The 18,571-nt window shown below is 38.1% G+C and overlaps 1 protein-coding gene across 5 annotated transcripts; it reads right to left on the minus strand.

The window, feature by feature from the left end:
* Positions 1-2,606: 2,606 nt before the first annotated feature.
* On the minus strand, positions 2,607-7,399 carry HRH1 (histamine receptor H1). Of its 5 annotated transcripts, none has more exons than XM_075514183.1 (3): positions 7,218-7,399; positions 6,633-6,730; positions 2,607-5,103 (listed from the first exon to the last, which is right to left on the minus strand). In XM_075514183.1, the coding sequence occupies exon 3, from the start codon at positions 4,981-4,983 to the stop codon at positions 3,535-3,537; it is 1,449 nt and encodes a 482-aa protein (XP_075370298.1). In that variant the 5' UTR covers positions 4,984-5,103; positions 6,633-6,730; positions 7,218-7,399; the 3' UTR covers positions 2,607-3,534. The 5 variants fall into 5 exon arrangements, 4 of the variants coding, with proteins under 4 accessions (XP_075370298.1, XP_075370296.1, XP_075370299.1 ...); XM_075514181.1 differs by having other exon boundaries at positions 7,150-7,399; XR_012777482.1 differs by lacking the exon at positions 2,607-5,103 and adding an exon at positions 5,510-6,008 and having other exon boundaries at positions 7,150-7,399.
* Positions 7,400-18,571: the final 11,172 nt, after the last annotated feature.

An 18,571-nucleotide genomic window follows, 5' to 3' on the forward strand; every position in this document is an offset into this window, starting at 1 on the left:
CCAGCTGAACTAATTCTCATTCTGGTGGAGGGAATGCATGCACTGAAACTTCCAATCTTTAGGACTTTAAGCCATCCCAGCTAGGTTAGGAGGATAGTCCTCTAGCATCCCTGGTAGCAGTGGAAGGATACAGCAATCTGCAAAATTTGGGACCTGCTCTTAGAACTATTCAAAGGTGTCTACAGTGCGCCTATATTAGTATCTTAGGATTAGAAATACATTTTTAAAGTGAATCTTTCAGTCATTTTCATTTATTGTGCTATCACAAAGTGCATCACGAAGTGGTCTCACAGAGAATGTAATGGAATCCTTTTAGATGATGGAATGAAGCCAAAATTTGCACCTACACTAATGTTTCCTTTATTGAGTGCCATATTTCCTGAAAATAATATGGGAAAATGTACTAGACATTTCCTGAAAATAATATGGGACATGTACTAGATGGCAGGGTCCACTTGCTAATTGCACCCCCCTCCTTTAATAAACTTCCATGATACACTGTATTTGATGCAGAAGCCGGAATTCTTCTCATTACCCACTAGATGTCACCATTGACACAGAAAAAATGGTGAGACTATATTTTTCTGCCTCTTAGAAGAGAGGTTGGTTGTTCTCACCACACCTTATTCAAAGTAGAGCTCCAGTCCAAGAAATTCCAAGAAATTTGTTATGTTCTCTTAAAGCTATGAGTCCTCTGACCTTGTTTATTAACTGAAAAACATTGAAAATGTTTTACAGGAAACCACTCCTGGAATATTCTCTTGAGGCTTGGCCTCATGTGGTAGTAGGCTTCTCCATTCCTTACCCTAATTTGCTTTCCTCTGCTTCTCTTACATCCAGAGCCATTTGAATTGCCTATTCAGTAAAATAAACTGATAAATCCTGTTAGGCACCTTGCTAATTGGAAGTTTAAAATAGGCAGTATCCCGTTTTCCTATTTTATTATTATCTATTATAGCTATCACATCAGAGAGGCCCACTATGACGACTTCCCCTTTCTTTATTATTAAAACAGCTACACTAAGATTATGGATAAAAATGAAGGGAGATAAAAAATACTCAGGCAGCTTTATTCGCCTAGGTTTAGCTGTTCTGTGTTTGAATGTTCTTTAATTGTACCAGAGGTATTCTTTATTATAATCATCATAATTTTTAGACCAATTTTCAGGGATTTTGTTTAGGTTGCTGTTTCATGTATTAATACATTTTAAAGTCAGAAAAGGCAATTGTCATGATCAAGATAACTCGAAGTAGCCCTTGGGTGAGCATGTTTCAGCAGTGTACACCAATAACTGTAGCTGACTTAGTGTGCTGCTTTTTTATTTCCTCAGAGATCACCTCAATTACCATCCATTTTGGCTAGAATTGCTGTTGCATATCACAACAGAAAAAGGGTCATAATGGCTGTGAATCTGAGCAATTGTTTGTGAAAGGCCACTGGATTAGAGCATATGTTTCAAAAGATGCTGCTTTGTAGTCCAACAGAAGGCATATTTTGCTACTTGTGCAGATACGGCTCCTGCAGTGAAAAAGTTGTCTGAATTCTGGAATGAACTTTGCTGCTTCTATATTCTGTCTCTGTATTTTGCCTTTTTTTCTCCTAGGTTTGAGTTCTCTAATTGCAGTTTTTCCTGCATGCTACTTGAGACCAAAGTGAACTAATCTCTGAACCTTGTATGATACATTGAAATAGACTGAATTTAAGCTTATTCCTTTAACACGTTTTTCCAATTTATTAAAATGCAGAGATATTAGGGCTTCATTTAATATTGAATACTTTAAATACAACTATTGACATTCAAGTGTTTAATTCAGAGAAATAAAACTGACAGAGGATAATAATACTTTGCATTTAGTTAGTGTATTATATCCAAAATTTATGAGCATCATGCAAACATTATCTTAAGTGTTGCATTGTTACTTGTCATACTCACTTTACGAAATAGGCACATGTGGCACAGAGGGACTCTAAGTAGCTCAAGATCATTAATTAAGAACATAGGATTCAGAATTTCTCCTCCAACCATTACTACCATTTTTTGCTTGTGATGCACTGAAGATATTACACAGAACATCCCTTCAACTCATCCCACCAAAGTCTTGACAGTACTCAGTTGAAGGAGTTCCAGTTCCATCAAAACTTTGTTGTTAAGCTAACTGAGCAATTTCAGAAGCAAGAAAACATTCAGGAAGTGGTAAATTCATCAGCACGACAAAATGAATGGGAGGACATGCTTTTTACATTGAACCTTCAGGATCCTCTCTAATCATCCTTCCCAAAATGTTAAATCAGTAGCTGAGCAGGTGAATGCTCAAAGCTGGCAGAGTGAACCTTAGCTGCAACCTTCTCTGCCAAGGCTGCCTCCCAGCTTTTCCAGATGAAGCTGTTTTTACAGATGCTTGTCATTCAACTTGTGGACGAGGCCCTGAGCAACATGACGTAATGTCAAAGCCAGCCCAGCTTTGAGTTGTAGGTTGTACTTGGATGTCTTCCTGAGATCTCTTCCAACCTAAAGTATTCTATTACTGTGTGTTTCTCCTGAAATATTTTACAGTATTTACAGCATGATTTATAAAATGCAGTTAAATATAAAGGATAGAAAAGGTAAACATACTTAATGTATTTTATTTTCTGTTTTGCAAGCTTGAGTTGTTGCTCATGAGTTTGCCTCATTATAGTAGGAAGAGTTTGCCTACTACAAGATAAGGATATATGGATTAGTATTGCCACTGCATGCTTGGGTTATTTGCCAACTTGTAGGAAGAAGAAAATATGTGTAGTCTGTAATCAACTATATTCTATAAGTCTAGAAACAACAGCATACCCTTCTTGAATAGATAGTGATAGTATATTGAATATGGAAAGTCTTAGCCAAATTTCTAGCACATAAAAATACTTTTTTTTTTTCAGAGAAGTTAACATGTACAGGTATAAATGAAGCAAGCGTGATATCAAAGAGATACGGTAGGTTACAATATGACTTGACATTTCAAAAAGGTTTATGATTTGACAGAATCTATAAATAAATAGGGTACATTTTTTTAAACAGTTGAAGCTTCTTTCTTTGACTATGCAAAGTACCTCCTCTTGCAGATCTCCCCTCACAAGCAACGTGTTCCCGTGTTTAATGGAGTAAGTTGAAAGAGAAAAATATATTTTGCCAATCACAGAAACCTTATACTGTTTCTTCCTCTTCAGTAGCTGAATAATTTATAATCACTGAAGATCTCTATCTGTATCTCCAGTTTTTGTTCTACATGATGAAAGAGGTAATCTCAAATTGTAAAATGTGTACAACAGTGTAACAGTTCTGAGATTGCCCCTGAGTTTTTCAGATTCCTGATCTGAATTAGTTCTTCTTCAAGTGTGTTAAAGCTGTTAATTACACGTTTCCCACTTTTACTAACACTTGTTTATAAATTACAGTTTTCCAAAGTCTTCTACTTTATCCATGGTGTTTGTCTTTGAAACTGGAACATTTGGTTTGGTTGAACTCTTGAGCTGCTTTTTAGCTCAAAAAAATCAGACCAGCATCAGTGAATGTGAAGGATCTTTTTGAATGTCTTCTTGAAATTCTGGTTACAAAGAGGATACAGGAATGGATTTAAGGTGGAGTTCACATAGCCAAGCCATATAGTGAACATGTGTAATTTCGAAAATTGTTCATGGTCACGGAAAGCTGTTACCATAAATACTATGAAATAGGGAATCCAGCACAGCATAAAGGCTGCCATTATGACCCCTAACTGCTTAGCTGCTTTCCTCTCCCTGTTCCCACGCAGTCCTGGAGTATGCCGTTTGGAATGGGTGTGCAGACTTTGCCAGGTTTTCCTCAGGTCAGTCAGTCCTCTGAAATCCCTGTTCTCAGTCTTTTCCTGAGGACTGCAGGCTCTTTCAGGGTTAGGACTGGAGTTCTCTCCACAGGGTGCCTCCTCTGTGAAAGTATGGTTGTCTGATGCATCACTTAAGTCACTGTCTTGTGAGCAAGGCTCCTCTTCATTTTCGTTGTCTTTTGTTACGCACACGCACTTCTTTCCTGCTTTATCCAGGCCCGGCTCAGACTGGTCAGCGGTGAGAGGAAAACAGCTCCATTTAAGGACTTTCCTATTACTCTTGCTAACTAATGCCTTTGAAGACTTGTCAGGACTACTGAAATGAAGCTCTGCCGCCGTATTTTTGGGCTGAGGGGAGGTTTGCTTGTTTTTGGGAGGGGTGTTCTCATCTAAGATTTGCTTTTGGAGGCAAATATTTTGCTCATCCTTCGTCTTACAATGATGTATGGGTTTTTTTTCTGAGAAAGAGCAATATGATCCATCGATGAGCTCTCGGTGCTGACAATGTTTTCGAACAGCTCTGAATATTTTATAGTAGAACCATAACATCATGATAGAGGGTAGGTAGAAATTGACAATGGCTGTCAACACTTTAAACCAGGGGACTTTAGAGAATTCAGTTTCACACTCGTTTTCCTTTACTTCCCTTTGCCCATTGTTAGCAAAAACATGCCATCCTAGGATTGGAATGACCCACATGAAAGAGAGCAACCAAACCCCCAGAATCATTAGCGATGCTCTCATTTTTGTTCTGTATTTGAGATATTTCAGTGGTTGCTGAACTGAACGATAACGGTCAATGCACAGTATGAAGAGATTGAAAATGGATGCAGTACTGGCCACATAGTCCATTGACAGCCAGAACAAACAGGCTGGTAAGCCTAGAGTCCACGTACGACTTAGGAGATAAACAATATTCAGGGGCATAACAGCTGCACCAACTATAAGATCTGCAATCGAGAGGCTGACAATGTGTAAATTGCCAACTGTTTGCAGCTTCTTTTCAGTTTTCACAGCACATAGTACTAATATATTCATGACAATAGTGATCAGTGAAATGCTTCCCAGGAACAGACCTAGAAGAGCTGGGTGAGGGTTAGTCGAGTTCTCTGTTGTGTTTTTTGACATCTCTGTTGTGTTTTTTGACATCTTTTGCACAAGAACACAGAACGAAAATCAGAGATGATGTCCAGGCCTTGAAAATTCAGTCTTGGCTTACATTCCAGGATGAAAACGTGTTGGATTGCTTTGTGATTTTTATTTCCAGAACTACAGAAAAGAAATACGCCCAATCACTGTAGTACTAAAATAAAGTAATAACACTAATCTGTGCTTCAGCTTAGCACTGTCCCTTTAGGACTTTCCCAAATAATTAATTTTTACAACATTTTACACATGGGTAATTTAAGATGTGTTCTATGAAAAGTACTGGAGCAAGCTCCATGAACCAGTCCAAAATGGTTTGCAGAGGTGTTTCATGGGGCTTCATAGAATTCTGACCCCAGAACCTGGAGAAGAGATTTCAGTCCTCACTGTTTGAATTTCTTATATCTCATTAAATAGCTCATCATGAACCATAACATAAACTACATATTGGCAAACCAATTTAAAGTGTGTTAATAAAAAGCAAATGAACATGTTTTGTACCAAATAGTTTTAAACAAGCCACTGATTATTGTCAAACTACATCTAATAGTTTGAGAATACAGCAGTTGGATTTAATTATCCACCAATAATAGGGTATCATAGGATGTCAAGTGACAAGGTATTCCAGACAATAAAAAGACTCCAGCCAGCATAGACCTTTAGCTGATACAGAGTCTCAAATAACTCCCAAGGTTGCAGCCAGTGCCTATGGTTTCACTGGTAAGCAGTCGTTCAAAGTATAGGTAATGAGTAATCTCTTGCTACCCTGTTTAGGCTTACACAGATTTCAAACTTTTAAAAATGGCAGCCCTGTTTTATTTCAAATACAAACTAATAAAAGTTCAGGGAAAATAATAGGATTTTTCAGGATTAATAAGCATCTTGCAGCCTCTCGAATGTATATAAATATAGGGTCTTTTAGGCTGAAGTTTACAAGTCGTTCAGGTGCCTAAGAAACATATGCAAGAACTGTTCTCCAATAACTTGGGGAAGCCACATCACTCCTGCGTGCTTGCTGTTGCTGTTTGCTGCATTAAAGTGGAAAGTAAACTGGAAATAAGAGGAGTTGAGACTGAACACATAGCAAACCTTTCCTTTATGCCTAAGTTGTTTTTTTCTTTTATAATTAACCTTTTATCAAATGAGCTATCTTTATTTGCTTAGAACTTTGGCATGAGCCATGTGTAGAGCCTTCAGAATGAAAATTCTTTAAAATCTTCTATATCGCCATGATTAGAATGCCTAGGAATTCCAGTACATGCACTGCACTTAAAAAACCAGAAGGACAACCTACTAAACAGTCACCATGGCATATACAAAACCTATTTTACAGTGGGCCACATTTGCCCAGTTAGGCTTGTTTTCTAGTCACATTCATTTCTACATACTGTTTTGCAGGTGTTATTAAAGAGTGGCAGATTTCATTTGTACAGACACAGTGGTGTGTAGCTTTATGGTGACTTGATCTGCATTGGGAAACAACTATAGATGCATACTTCACTTGTGAACATAAAGGTTCTATATTGAGATCATAGGCCTTAATTGTAAAATGTGTTATTTCTTCCATTTCCTAGCACAAGCATAGTAACTCAAATATTGGCAATAAAAGGGGAAAGGATAGAAGGGAGGGAATGTAGAGGTAAGAAAAGCACCTTTTCAAAGTTGAGTAGATATGCTATTCCATTATCTAGAAATTCTGTGTGCCTTTGGTATATCTTCTGCTTCCCAACTGCTAACTTCATGAGTCAATCTAAAGTCCAAAAAATGATTAAAATATTAAGTCTTGGAGCATATGATCAGTTGACCAATTCTGTCTCCAGGACATGTAAGAAAAGTGCTGTGAGGGTGATACATATTTCCTGCCATTTTTTCTCTTATAGTACTTGGCTGAGTTTATGTTCTGATAAATCTCTTAAAGCAAGGAGGAAGGAAATTGTGACTGTAGACATACTAGCTCAAAGTATTTATGCAACTAACATGGAGAGATACCATGGGATTTCTCATCCTTGTTATTCTAAAAACGGTCAAAACAATACAATGCAATAGTTTATTCAATGTTAATTTCATGCTAACTTTATCCCTTTCTTATTCCAGTAATCAGGGTTGAAGCTAAAATGGTTATGTGCTTTCTTAGAAGTCGAAATTCTTTCTTCCTTAAGCTTTACTTACAAGTGCCTGGTATTATGAAAGACGCGTGCTTGGTAGCAGTGGCATCCACAGGCAGAGGAAATACGTACACTGTGGAGTATGAGCTCAAGAGCTGTATTCTGTAATTCTGTATTCTTTACAGTCTTCAGGTTCTGCCATGTATAGTTCTTCAGTGACAGCTAGTCACAGATGTCAGAAGATCAGAGAGGCCTCAAGCATCTCCTGTTTGAGAACAAGAACAGAAGTTACTCCACAGATCTTAAACCAACATGTCTGGTGACGGGAAATGGTTATATCCCGGTCTGTCATTGTCTTTCTTTCCATAGCTCTACACTGTAACCTCTCTGCTGGAGTTAAGTATATGGGGCACGGTCAAGTCAAGAAGTTAATGTTAATTGCTTAAGGCACCTCATAAAGAAATTACTAATCTTCACCCCCCCATATTTTCATTTAAATTTATGGCAAAATAAGGGGAGAGAAGGCAACTTTAACTGAGTCTCCAACAGAAAGAATAACAGCAAAGAAAGGTATCTGGTTGGACAGCACTCCTCGGTTATTTATGAACTGCATATAGAATAAAGCATAGAGCAGGACACAGTAAATGGTGTTGACTGCTTCCCAGACTTTCTCTTTAGCACTGCTGTGGTGAGATAGGGTCGGATTTAGGAAGCAGCCTGCAGAGCTTGATCTGGATTTAGGAGTGCTTTTGCTCCAAAGAATGCACAAAGGTCTAGTTCTTCAACTCATGATCCATTTTTATTGAAGTGTCTTTTATTAAATGAAAAAGCTTGATTACTTTTTTGTTTTGGAAGAGCTTATACAGGCTATAAAAATCCAAGAATTATGTCAGGAGATGCAAATCCTTTGAGAATGCCAAGAACAAGAAAAATTCAGGGTAATGCTTTTTTAAAAATGCACATGCTAACCAGTACTCCATATTTATAATAATTCTGTCTTATAATGTAATTTTCATGACAATGTCATCTGAGCAGTTCATAGTCCCTGATGGATTTTATCTTCTCTGCTTTATAGAGAACTGGCCATGTACTATTAAGTTTTAAAGTGAAATTGAGGAACAGGTCAAAGTGATCTGCTAAACATCATACAGTAATGTTAGATCTAAAACCAGCCAAGGCTCCCTTGCTCTCCAAACAGTGTCCTGACTACTATACTGACTTTTTCTGTCTAGACTTCAGGTCTGTATTCATTCAGACACCCTAGACAAGCAATGTTGATTTAGAAATTAAATCTTTTTTTTTAAACTTTAATGCAGTGCAAGCAACTTAGTCTGGCTTTGACCTTCTGACGTCTTCCACTGCAATAAGTCTGCTTACACAATAGGGTCTAATGTGGCTGGAGTGGGACTACACCCAGTAACAAACGTCTACAGTATTAATCGCTGCAATGGGCTTGCAAGAACCATTTGCCTTAGTCTAGAGTGAGTAGATCTTGGGGCTGGATTAGGATATTGAAGCTTTACAGTAACACTGCATTTTCCCTATTGAACAATTTGTGGTTTTCACATATGATCTTTTACAACCCTGATGTTGTGAGTATTCTCCCACCAAAGACAGTATTGTAAGGCTCCGGGTAATTTATGTTTTGGAGTGTGTTGATGAGAAAAGAAGCCACTCTAAGAGGTAGCTGGAAGAGGGTCTCCATACCTTCAGCATGAAAGTTGTGTACCCAGCACATACTTCCTACGTATCTAGTTTTATTTGAAGCCAAACCGTACCTCTGAATCGATTAAAAAGATGTACCAAGGGATTGAGTTGGCCACAAAATGCTTAGAATAGAGCAGAAATGCAATGTTGCCTTTGTACAGGAAAGAATTTGGTGGCTTTCTTGAATCTTCTAAGGGCCTGAAGAAGGCTTCCAACACCAGAGTCTTTGTGCATCTTGCACGTGTCAGTGTCCATGCTCTTTCGATAAGGGGTAAGTTGCAGAGGGCCTACATCTCCCTCTCCTACACAGGCCAACAGAATGGTACAAGAGAAAGCAGTAAGCTTCTCCTAAAAAGTAAAGGTTACTGTACACAAAACAGCATAGAGAGAAGTTGCATTTAGTTGCAGAAATGTTATGTTACTGATCAGTGCCCTCTAATACTGCTCTGTATTTGGAGTGCTGGCCCTTATATCACAGTCTTGCCCACTAAGCTTACGTTGAACTGCTACACGATCACCACTTTGCCAGAATTAGCACATTTCGCCACACAACTTTGTCCAATGGAAGATAACTAGAAAACAATAAGCCTTGCTCCATATTATGAAATTCACTGATCACCTCTTCTGTGCTCTAGGGAAGATTGTAATCTACAAAGTTTTTCCTTGAACTTCCTACCATCGTCAGTAGTAGTGATGGTACCACATATCATTAGCAGTTAGCAATCATGAGAGCACTGTGATTTGCAATAGCAGCTTCTTGCTCGTCATTGAGGCACACACCATTTTGTAGTGGCTGTGGACTGTTTGTGGTATATGTACCCCTGTTCAGGAGCTACTGGTTTAATTCTTTATCTGAACTCAGTTCCAAATAGAAGAACTGTAATAATACTGAATAAATGTGTTCTAATATTTGGACGGTTTAACTCTCATTACACTGAGCCAAAGCTCACTGATACAGAACAGATTTTGAAGAAAACAATCAGCCTAAGATCTTGGATAGCTCTTTGGAATTTCTAAACCCTGACCTCACCATGAAATGGCTTCTTTAGTTTTTAGTGTCTGTAAAGAGCTTTTTACTCAAGGAAAATTAGCAATTGTGATTTGTTTGTTATTGCATCACAGTGATAATTCTTCCAAGGAACAAGAATCTACTGGGAGATGCTAAGTGGATGCCTTACTGACTCATTAGTGCAGGTGCAACCTATTAAGTCCTGACTATGTGGGAGTAAATTTCTAGAAACAGATGCTGGCATGTCTCTTATGATAGGTTTTAAAGAAACTACAGCTACAACAGGAAAAGGCCAGGCTAGAACAAAAATCTTCTTCATCAAACTAAGTTCAAGGCAGAAGGTAAGATTTCATATGACCTGTGTTGACTATGTTGTACTTAAGAAACCTATTTGTTTCTAGTCATTTTTTTTTAATTACTCTTCAGGTATTGAAAGTATGAACACATTAGATGTTTGATTAATTGTCCTCTTAAAGACTTATTTATTTCTCTATAAGAAAACAATCCCTAGGCAATGCCTGCCAATAATCAAGGAATATTTTTGATAAATAGTAAATGAAAAAACTTGACAACCTGCCTGCTGTTCACATTCAAATGACCTAGTGTCTCAGTCCAGGAAGGACCAGCTTTTTTTTTTTCAGAAAAGTGTCTACCACTATCAAAGGAAAGACTGGATTCTATCTATGCTTGAGTTGTCTCTTCTAGTTAGTCTGAAATGAAAAGACTACATAATCTGAAGCTTTAGTGTCTGACTAGTCAAATTTTGTCAATCCTCCTAAATTGTTCTCTTCCCCTCATGTACCTATTTTAAGGGCAGTGAGAGTTATAAATGAATCTTTTACTATTGAAGAAACTCTTAGCCAACAGGTTTGGATATCTGGCTGTCTAGTTTTGCATGCATTCGGTGGCAGAGAATTTTCAGTGGTTCTTGATGCAAATGCTGTCTTCAATGAAAAAAGAGGCCAGAACTAATGTAGCAGATGGACACTATTGCAGATGTGCTGAAATCTACTTTACAGACTAGAATGCAGAGAGAAAATTGCAATCTGAGTTGTTGGATCAGTGATCTGCATACTGATTTCAGGAGCTGGACACCCTGGGAAATGGTGCAGGCCTTTAGTATGCCAGTGGTGACTGGCAAAGGTACGGTTCCTAGGGACGGTAATGGCAAGCAGGCTGTTTCTGAAGCCTTCTCCACACTTTGAGTTCCAAAGAGAGTGGATGGTCCAACGCTATAATTACTGCACTTCTTTTTCCCCTCCTGGTTCAGTTACTTGCCTAAACAATATAGTGAATAGGCCGTATAGTTTCAGAGCGAGAACAAAGCAGAACAGAAGGAGTAATGAATCACAGAATCGTATAGGTTGGAAAAGACCTCTAAGATCATTAAGTCTAACTGTAAACCTAACACTACCAAGACCACCACTAGACCATGTCCCTAAGCACCTCATCCAAGCGTCTTTTAAATACCTCCAGGGATGGCGACTCAACCCCTTCCCTGGGCAGCCTGTTCCGATGCTGGACAACCCCTTCAGTGAAGTAAAATTTCCTAATATCCAGTCTAAACTTCCCCTGGCGCAACTCGAGGCCATTTCCTCTCGTCCTAGGTTACATCCACACCGAGGTTACATCTCGTCTGAGGTTACATCCACAGTCCTAAGACACATTTATTCAATTATCCCTAGGAATGCACATGACAACTCATTTTAAACTACTTTAACTGAAGGCTCCTTGAATTCATTTATCCATTTGTTCTGAATGTGCAGGACACTGTGAATGGTCCTCTCACGCTTAGAGCAGTGAGTGGGGGACCACTTAATGCAGTACTGCAAAGGGACTAGAGCAAGGTCATCACTTCTGCCCTTTTATACAGGAGCTGTATTGCTCAGCTGTGGACTGGTCCGTGACGTCAAATTTATCCTTATTACTCTAACTTGGATGGTGATGTCCTAAGCAACCAGACCTTATGAACAACAAAAAGACAGAATGCAGAGCCTATTGTGAAAGGACCTTGAGGTTTTTAAGTAGCTTAGTAAAGTCTTTCAAGGAGAAAAAACTATCTATGATTATAACTGTACGATATACTGAATTTACAACTTGCTTATGTAAGGATGTTTTCTTTTCAGTCCAGTGATTCTACAGCGCTATTGCTATTTTTCGTTTGTGTATCTGGATATTAGGGTACAGGCTGTGAGGATTGCAAATAAATACTTCTGCTTTTATTTAATTGAGGAGATATTACATCCAGTTTCCTTAAGTAAGGCATAATTCAAAGAGCAATAAAACGTTTGGGCAGGCTGAAAGATTTGAAAATATAAGTGAAAGTTCAGCTTGAGGCTTGCAGATGATGCTTGACTTGATTATACTTGATATTTTCAGGTTTTAGTTTTTATAGAATCACAGCAGTTGCTTCTACAGACACATGCATCAATCAAATTAGCAGGCTACATGCTGCTGTCAACACAGGTTTTTCTGATTGCTGATCTTTATGCTTTTATTTGGCTGGGGGTCCTGGCTTTATTAGGAATGAAATTATCTACAGTTTTAGCTATCTGCCTGCAAAAAGTTTAGACCTCCACAGCCTTCTGAAATAAAGTTTTAGCATGAATAACACAAATCACTACATACAGTCATTCTGTCCTTCTTATCTGCATACATGCATCCCGAGTCCTTAGCTTTTTATAACAAGCACTGAACTTTGTGAGTGCTTGAATCTGAGTCACCACTGCGCTGTCTGAGCTCAAATCTTGATTAAGATACTGTGCTGTGTCTGCTTGGGAAAAGACTTGTCTCTTTCAGAAATAACTGTCTCCTCTGATGTTCTGACCTTCCCCCCCACCTCCCCCTTACTGGTGTGCTGTTCTCTTCATTGGATGAAGAATGCTGTACTGGATCCTATCTTTAATCTTCCTCTTGCTTTGCAGTCTGATATCCTTGGCTAACTACTAAGCGTATGTGTTGCTGTTCGATTTCTGGTGGGCAGCAGGAAAGGAAAACTCAGCTTTTCGTTTTGTGCAGTGAGAACAAACATGCTCGTTTTACCACTGGCAAATTTCTCGGGGCCATTTAAAAGTACTGTTATATCATTAATATAAAACTTTGCCATTAAAAAAAACCAAACACAAAACAACCCAAAAAAATTGTGTAGACAGGTCTGTTTGGGATACTATAGTAGTGTACCGTTACCGATCTTGTGCTCTTTCCACTTTAAAATAGCATGCTGTGCTGCCCATACATGGGAGGAATTCAGTTAGGCCTAGAGTTAACTAGCGTACTTCCGTGGCATGGCAGGGTGGTCAGTCACTTTCCAACTTAATTGAGAACTTAAATTATATGCTATTATGAATGCGCATCACTGCAGGGGAAGTAAGCAAATTATTATAACCTGTAAAAAGCAAATTATTTCTGTAAAATATGGAAGCTTATGACTTCATGGTACGAATGCAGCTTCACTCTCAAGCAACAGAAAGTTTAAGATGTTTATTACTTCAGTTGTGCCTACACAGAGATACTGATTTGAAGCCATTTCGCATGAAAAGCATCATTTACTACTTGCTTATGACTTGTCTATATGAAGAAACATGTTGTAAAAGAAATATTCTGAAACAAATCTAATCCAACCCAGTTATTTCACTTAAGCTGATACTGACTTTGCATCCTTCCATCCAATCTCATGTTTCTGTTCTTGGGCACTGCCAAACACAAGAGGATGGTTTCGGAACTTAGACTCACACCATAAGGGCCGGTTCTTGAGAGAAGGCTGATCGTAGAAATACTCCTGTGGCGGTTCTCACTGTCATTAGCATAACCAGAGCACCATAAATCTCTTCTCCTTGAGACAGGAGTCTGTCCTGGGGAAAACTTCACTCTGGTTTTGATATTTTCTATGTGTTCCTGAGTCTTTGTTCTGCATTTTTTGTTTATAAAGTTGATATTTGATCTCCCTAGATGACCACAAATACAACTTTACATACGGTTCATATATGATGCTGAGAATATATGAACCCAGAAGTATATGCTAGGTATTTTTTACAGTATACAAAAAAACCCCACTAAACCTAAGAAAGTGATGATCGAAAGGCATATTCTTAGAGCAGTAGCAATCTCAAAAATGGAAATTGAATCCAAAATACAAACGTGTTAGTCTAAGGAAGTGTTCACATAATTAACAATATGCAATATACAGCAAAATATCAAATATTTGCTCAAAAAAGACAGTTACCTTTACTACATAAGGTATATACCCAAGAAGTGAAGCTTAATGTGCATCTAAAATGCTTTCTGGTGTAGAGAAATCCTTATGTGAACAGAAAATAATGGCAATAGTAGCATTTAATTGTATAAGCATAAAACTGATGCATGTCCTAATTAATTTCCATAGATAAGCATACAGTGTAATGCTAAGTAATAGTTTAAATATGACGAGGCCATGCTAAGATAGGAAGCTAAACACCAAAACTGAATTCAGGCCTGTGAAGTTTGGTTTGGTATAGGGTAGTTTAGGAGCTGAAACACTCTCCTAAAACGTATATAACTACTCAAAGGCTAGTGAGTAGTAGTGAAGGGGAAAGATTTTTAATACTATTTTCTTCTTTAAAGAATGGTTACCATTTGTGGCATGCAATCTTACTTTGGGTATGCTCTTATCTATAAACAGTTTATCATTAATACTCTCAGATTTCACATACTGTTCATGCGTAAGTCCCTTCAAAATTGTTTTTCCCTGGTGTATTTATGGTACTGATTTCACTGCTTGTCATCTCTTTTCTCTTTCCTCTCTTTAGAACTCACAAATAGTGTTGAAAGCCTAAGTGAATTACAGAGTTCTGCAGGCTTACAGAGTTCTGCAGGCTTACACAGTATCTACTAATTCATTACATTGTTCAGGGTTCTTAACGTTATTTTTTTAGACTGAGAATTCAGTCTTTGAGAGCATTATTTTTCCATGCATAATTAAGGACAGAGCATCTATGTCTTTGATATCTCTACACTGGAGTTTGTATACACTAAATCACATTCTGCTTATTTGAATTTTCATTGTTCCAATACTGATGCATATTCAACCGTGTTTTGTAATCCTGGAGACATAAATCAACAGTTGAAAGCCCGCATGGAAAGCAAAGGAAGAATATAAGTGTATTTTCCCATGCATTTCAATACATCCCGCTTTATGCCAAAGCCATGATGTTCTCCTTTTTCAGACCTCTACTTCAGCTTTCCTAAGCTTTACCAGGTCTTTCCTGATCTTCCCTTGGCCCTTTCTTCTGGAGGGAGGGGAACTTAATAGCTGGCCTGTATGACTAATGAGAGCGCTACAGGAATAGTAACGGGAAAAATTATTAAATATCCCTTAGCATTCAACTACTGACAGAACTTTGGCTAGGGAAACACTGCTTATTATTTAAGAAGGAAAAAAAAATGTCTGGATGTGGCTCATAATCTGGAGAGCCTCGATTTACAGGAATACAGTTGCAGGCTTGGTATTGTCGGCAGAACCAGTGAATGCAGTAGCTTCTGTGCTCTTTGTTTAGGAACATTCAGAAAACAATTTAGGAAAAGGAAAAACAAACAAATGGACACTGTAGCTGCTTAACTGAAAAGAAGGCAAGCCCACAAACGGAATAGTGAATTCTAGGACTAGCATATAAAAATTAAAGTGATCAAGTTACATTTAATGTTATAATCAACTTGAATTTCTTCTAGTACATGGATCATAGTAGATCCATGTCCTTCGACTCTGTGAATAAAGTACATGAACAAATATCCAACAAGCAGCCTAAAAATCTCATCTAATCTGGTAGCAGTCAATATCTGGCTATATACAGCTAGATTATTACTGGAATCTATTCATCCTAATAAAGCAGCTAAACTTTTTCTCTTTGATGTATTACAGTTTAAAATGAAGCTCATCTAGAGAATCCTCAGCAAAACTGTGTAGTCCTAGCCACTTGAAAGTTGATGGTTTGGGGTTTTTTTAGGTTTTTTTTAAAGATTGCTGCTAATGAATGCGTGTCGTTGACAGCTCTAATCCATGCTGAGGAATACAGATCTGGAACAGAGGGTGTTTTCATATTCAGTGTCCTTAGTAGAGTCAATATTAGTAGGCAGAGATCTTAAATATGTTTTAACTTCCAATGGTGTCACCTAAACCAGGACAGTCCGAAAGTGTAGCTTCAGTATCTTTCAAGTGCTGGTTGCATGAAGTGGGGCTTAGAAACTTACTGAATGTCTGGGTGTTTCTATTTGATTCTAGTGTCCTGTCCTGCCCCACCCCTCCAGCTGTATAATGCTGCTGTCTTCTGATGACTGACCTTTATTTTTATATACTAATACTGAACCTTCCTAAGTTTAAGTTGTTGTTGATGTATACATGTGTTCAGCTGTATAACTGACTACTTAATTAAACAATTTTCTGGATACTATTGTACTATGACATGTATTTACAATTATTTTTTTCCCTGAAGAGATATATTCTTTTTTAAATCTGTGTCTTAACCTGAAATTATCAGGAGATAGATATACCCTTTTTTTTCCTCTGGCTGGCATTTTTTAAAAACTCTTTAACATTGGGCCTATATCTAATGAGCATTGAAATCAAAAGAGCAAAGAGAAGATGGACATATTCCAAAGAATGTTCTGGCCTTCAAAATGCCAGCTCAGACTTCTGTTTAACTCTTCTTCCCATAACTCAACTTTCTGGTTTAAGTCTTACTAAATATCAGTCTTTCCAAGATTCTAAAGAAACAGTCATCTTCCTGTGGTAGTATTTCCCATATATGGATTATTTTTGCCCAGAGATTGGGGGAAAACATATAATGACTAGAATCCTAAAGCTTCCAGATATGGTATTAATTTTCCTTACTAAACATAATCAGCATCATGTAGTTTATCCATGTGATCTCTTAATAAACCAGTATTTAAGTGCTATTGTCATTAAGGAGAAGTCTTATCTTCTCTACTCCATTACCTGTCTGTAAAAAGAGACTTTTGCTATAGAGGTGTTAGACCTATTAAATAACTGTTGTAATAGATGAAAGCTCCTTTTTGCTTTTATGTAGTAAAAAATCTCTTATAAATGAGGGGAATTTTCCAGTGTTGTGGTGCCTTTAAAGCTGAGTAGCCACAGTGGTGCCTTTTCACTGGGGATCTATTCTGTTATTGGAATCCATTAATCCAACTCACTAAACCAGGACATCTTTCATACAGGGGTGGCAAAAAGTCTTTAGAGGTTACTGGATTCCACCTTGTGTTACTACTTACTCCAACCCTTGACGAACTGTAAAACTAGCTGGTTTTAATCCTTCTGCATCAGAAATGCAGTTAACTTTTTTAAATGTAGCTCAACTAGTCATTCAAGTACTGAGATCTGTCTGTTTCTTTCCAAGTGACTTGGTGAGTCACTACTGGAGAATCACTAGCCAAAAAATAATGTATGTAAACAAGAGTATTTAGTCCTTTAAATGTTGAGGTTGCTGTGGTGGGTTGACCCTGGCTGGATGCCAGGTGCCTACCAAAGCTGCTCTATCACTCCCTTCCTCAGCAGGATGGGGCAAAGAAAATAAGATGGAAAAACCTTGTGGGTCAAGATAAAGGCAGTTTAATAAAGCAAAAGCAAAGGTCGCACGTGGAAGCAAAGGAAAACAAAAGATTTATTCTCTACTTCCCATCAGCAGGCGATGTCCAGCCACTTCCCGGGAAGTAGGGCTTCAGTATGTGTAGTGGTCACTCTGGAAGACAAATGTTGTAATAACGAATGCCCCTTCCTCTTCCTTTCCCCCAGCTTTCATTGCTGAGCAGATGCCATATGGTATGGAATCTCCCTTTGGTCAGTTTGAGTCAGCTGTCCTGGCTACGTCCCTTCCCAAGATCTTGCCCACCCCCAGCCTACTGGTGAGGGGGGAATGTTGGAGAGACAGCCTGGATGCTGTGGGAGCACTGCTCAGCAGCAGCCAGCACACTGGTGTGTTAGCAACACCTTTCTAGCTACTAATACAAAGCACAGCACTGCTATGGGGAAAATTAACTCCCTCTCAGCCAGGCCCAATACAGTTGCATACCCCAATACTGTATCTGCTATTTGCTATGCAGGTTAATGCTTTCCAATAGAAAGAACTGGGTTTGGATAAAGGAAGCTTCATTGTCTGACAGAGAATAAGTTAACCACTTGTGAAGCCTGATGAACCCATCTATGAATAACTTCTCTGAATTCTGAGGAAATGCTAGATGTGGAGTAAACTTATTGTTTCACAACAAAAGTCATTTAGCTTCAACAAAGATGGATTTCTCAAGTTCAGATTCACATCCTTCAAGATGTTCTCTCTTTTCTCTAGCTCTTAGTGTAGATACTGAAGAATCCAATGTTGCTATTCTTCAAAAGAAGGAAAAATCTTAGAACTCCCCTTGCCCCAGAGTTAGTGTCTGGTCAGAATAAGCATGAACTTGTTCATGATCATACTTATATTGCAAGTCATAATAGGAAATGTCTTCCCAGTACTTTATTAGGATCTATTTAAAAAAAAAAAAAAAGAAAAAAGACCACAAAGTAGTATTTTTAACATTTTAAGACAGATCGAACCCTTTAGGGTCAAAGAAAATCATATGAATATTGTGAATCTTCCTCCCCCGCAACCCCTAAAAGCTACTGAAGTGCTGATCAATATGAAATTTCTTCGGGGATTTACCAAAATGAACTTGAATTTCAACCCAAGTGAACTTTTGGTGCTTTTAAGCTATAAGAAGGACTTTATCACAAAAATGCACAAATTTAGAA

The sequence above is a fragment of the Mycteria americana genome, chromosome 11, assembly GCF_035582795.1.
Source record: "Mycteria americana isolate JAX WOST 10 ecotype Jacksonville Zoo and Gardens chromosome 11, USCA_MyAme_1.0, whole genome shotgun sequence".
Lineage (NCBI taxonomy): Eukaryota > Metazoa > Chordata > Aves > Ciconiiformes > Ciconiidae > Mycteria > Mycteria americana.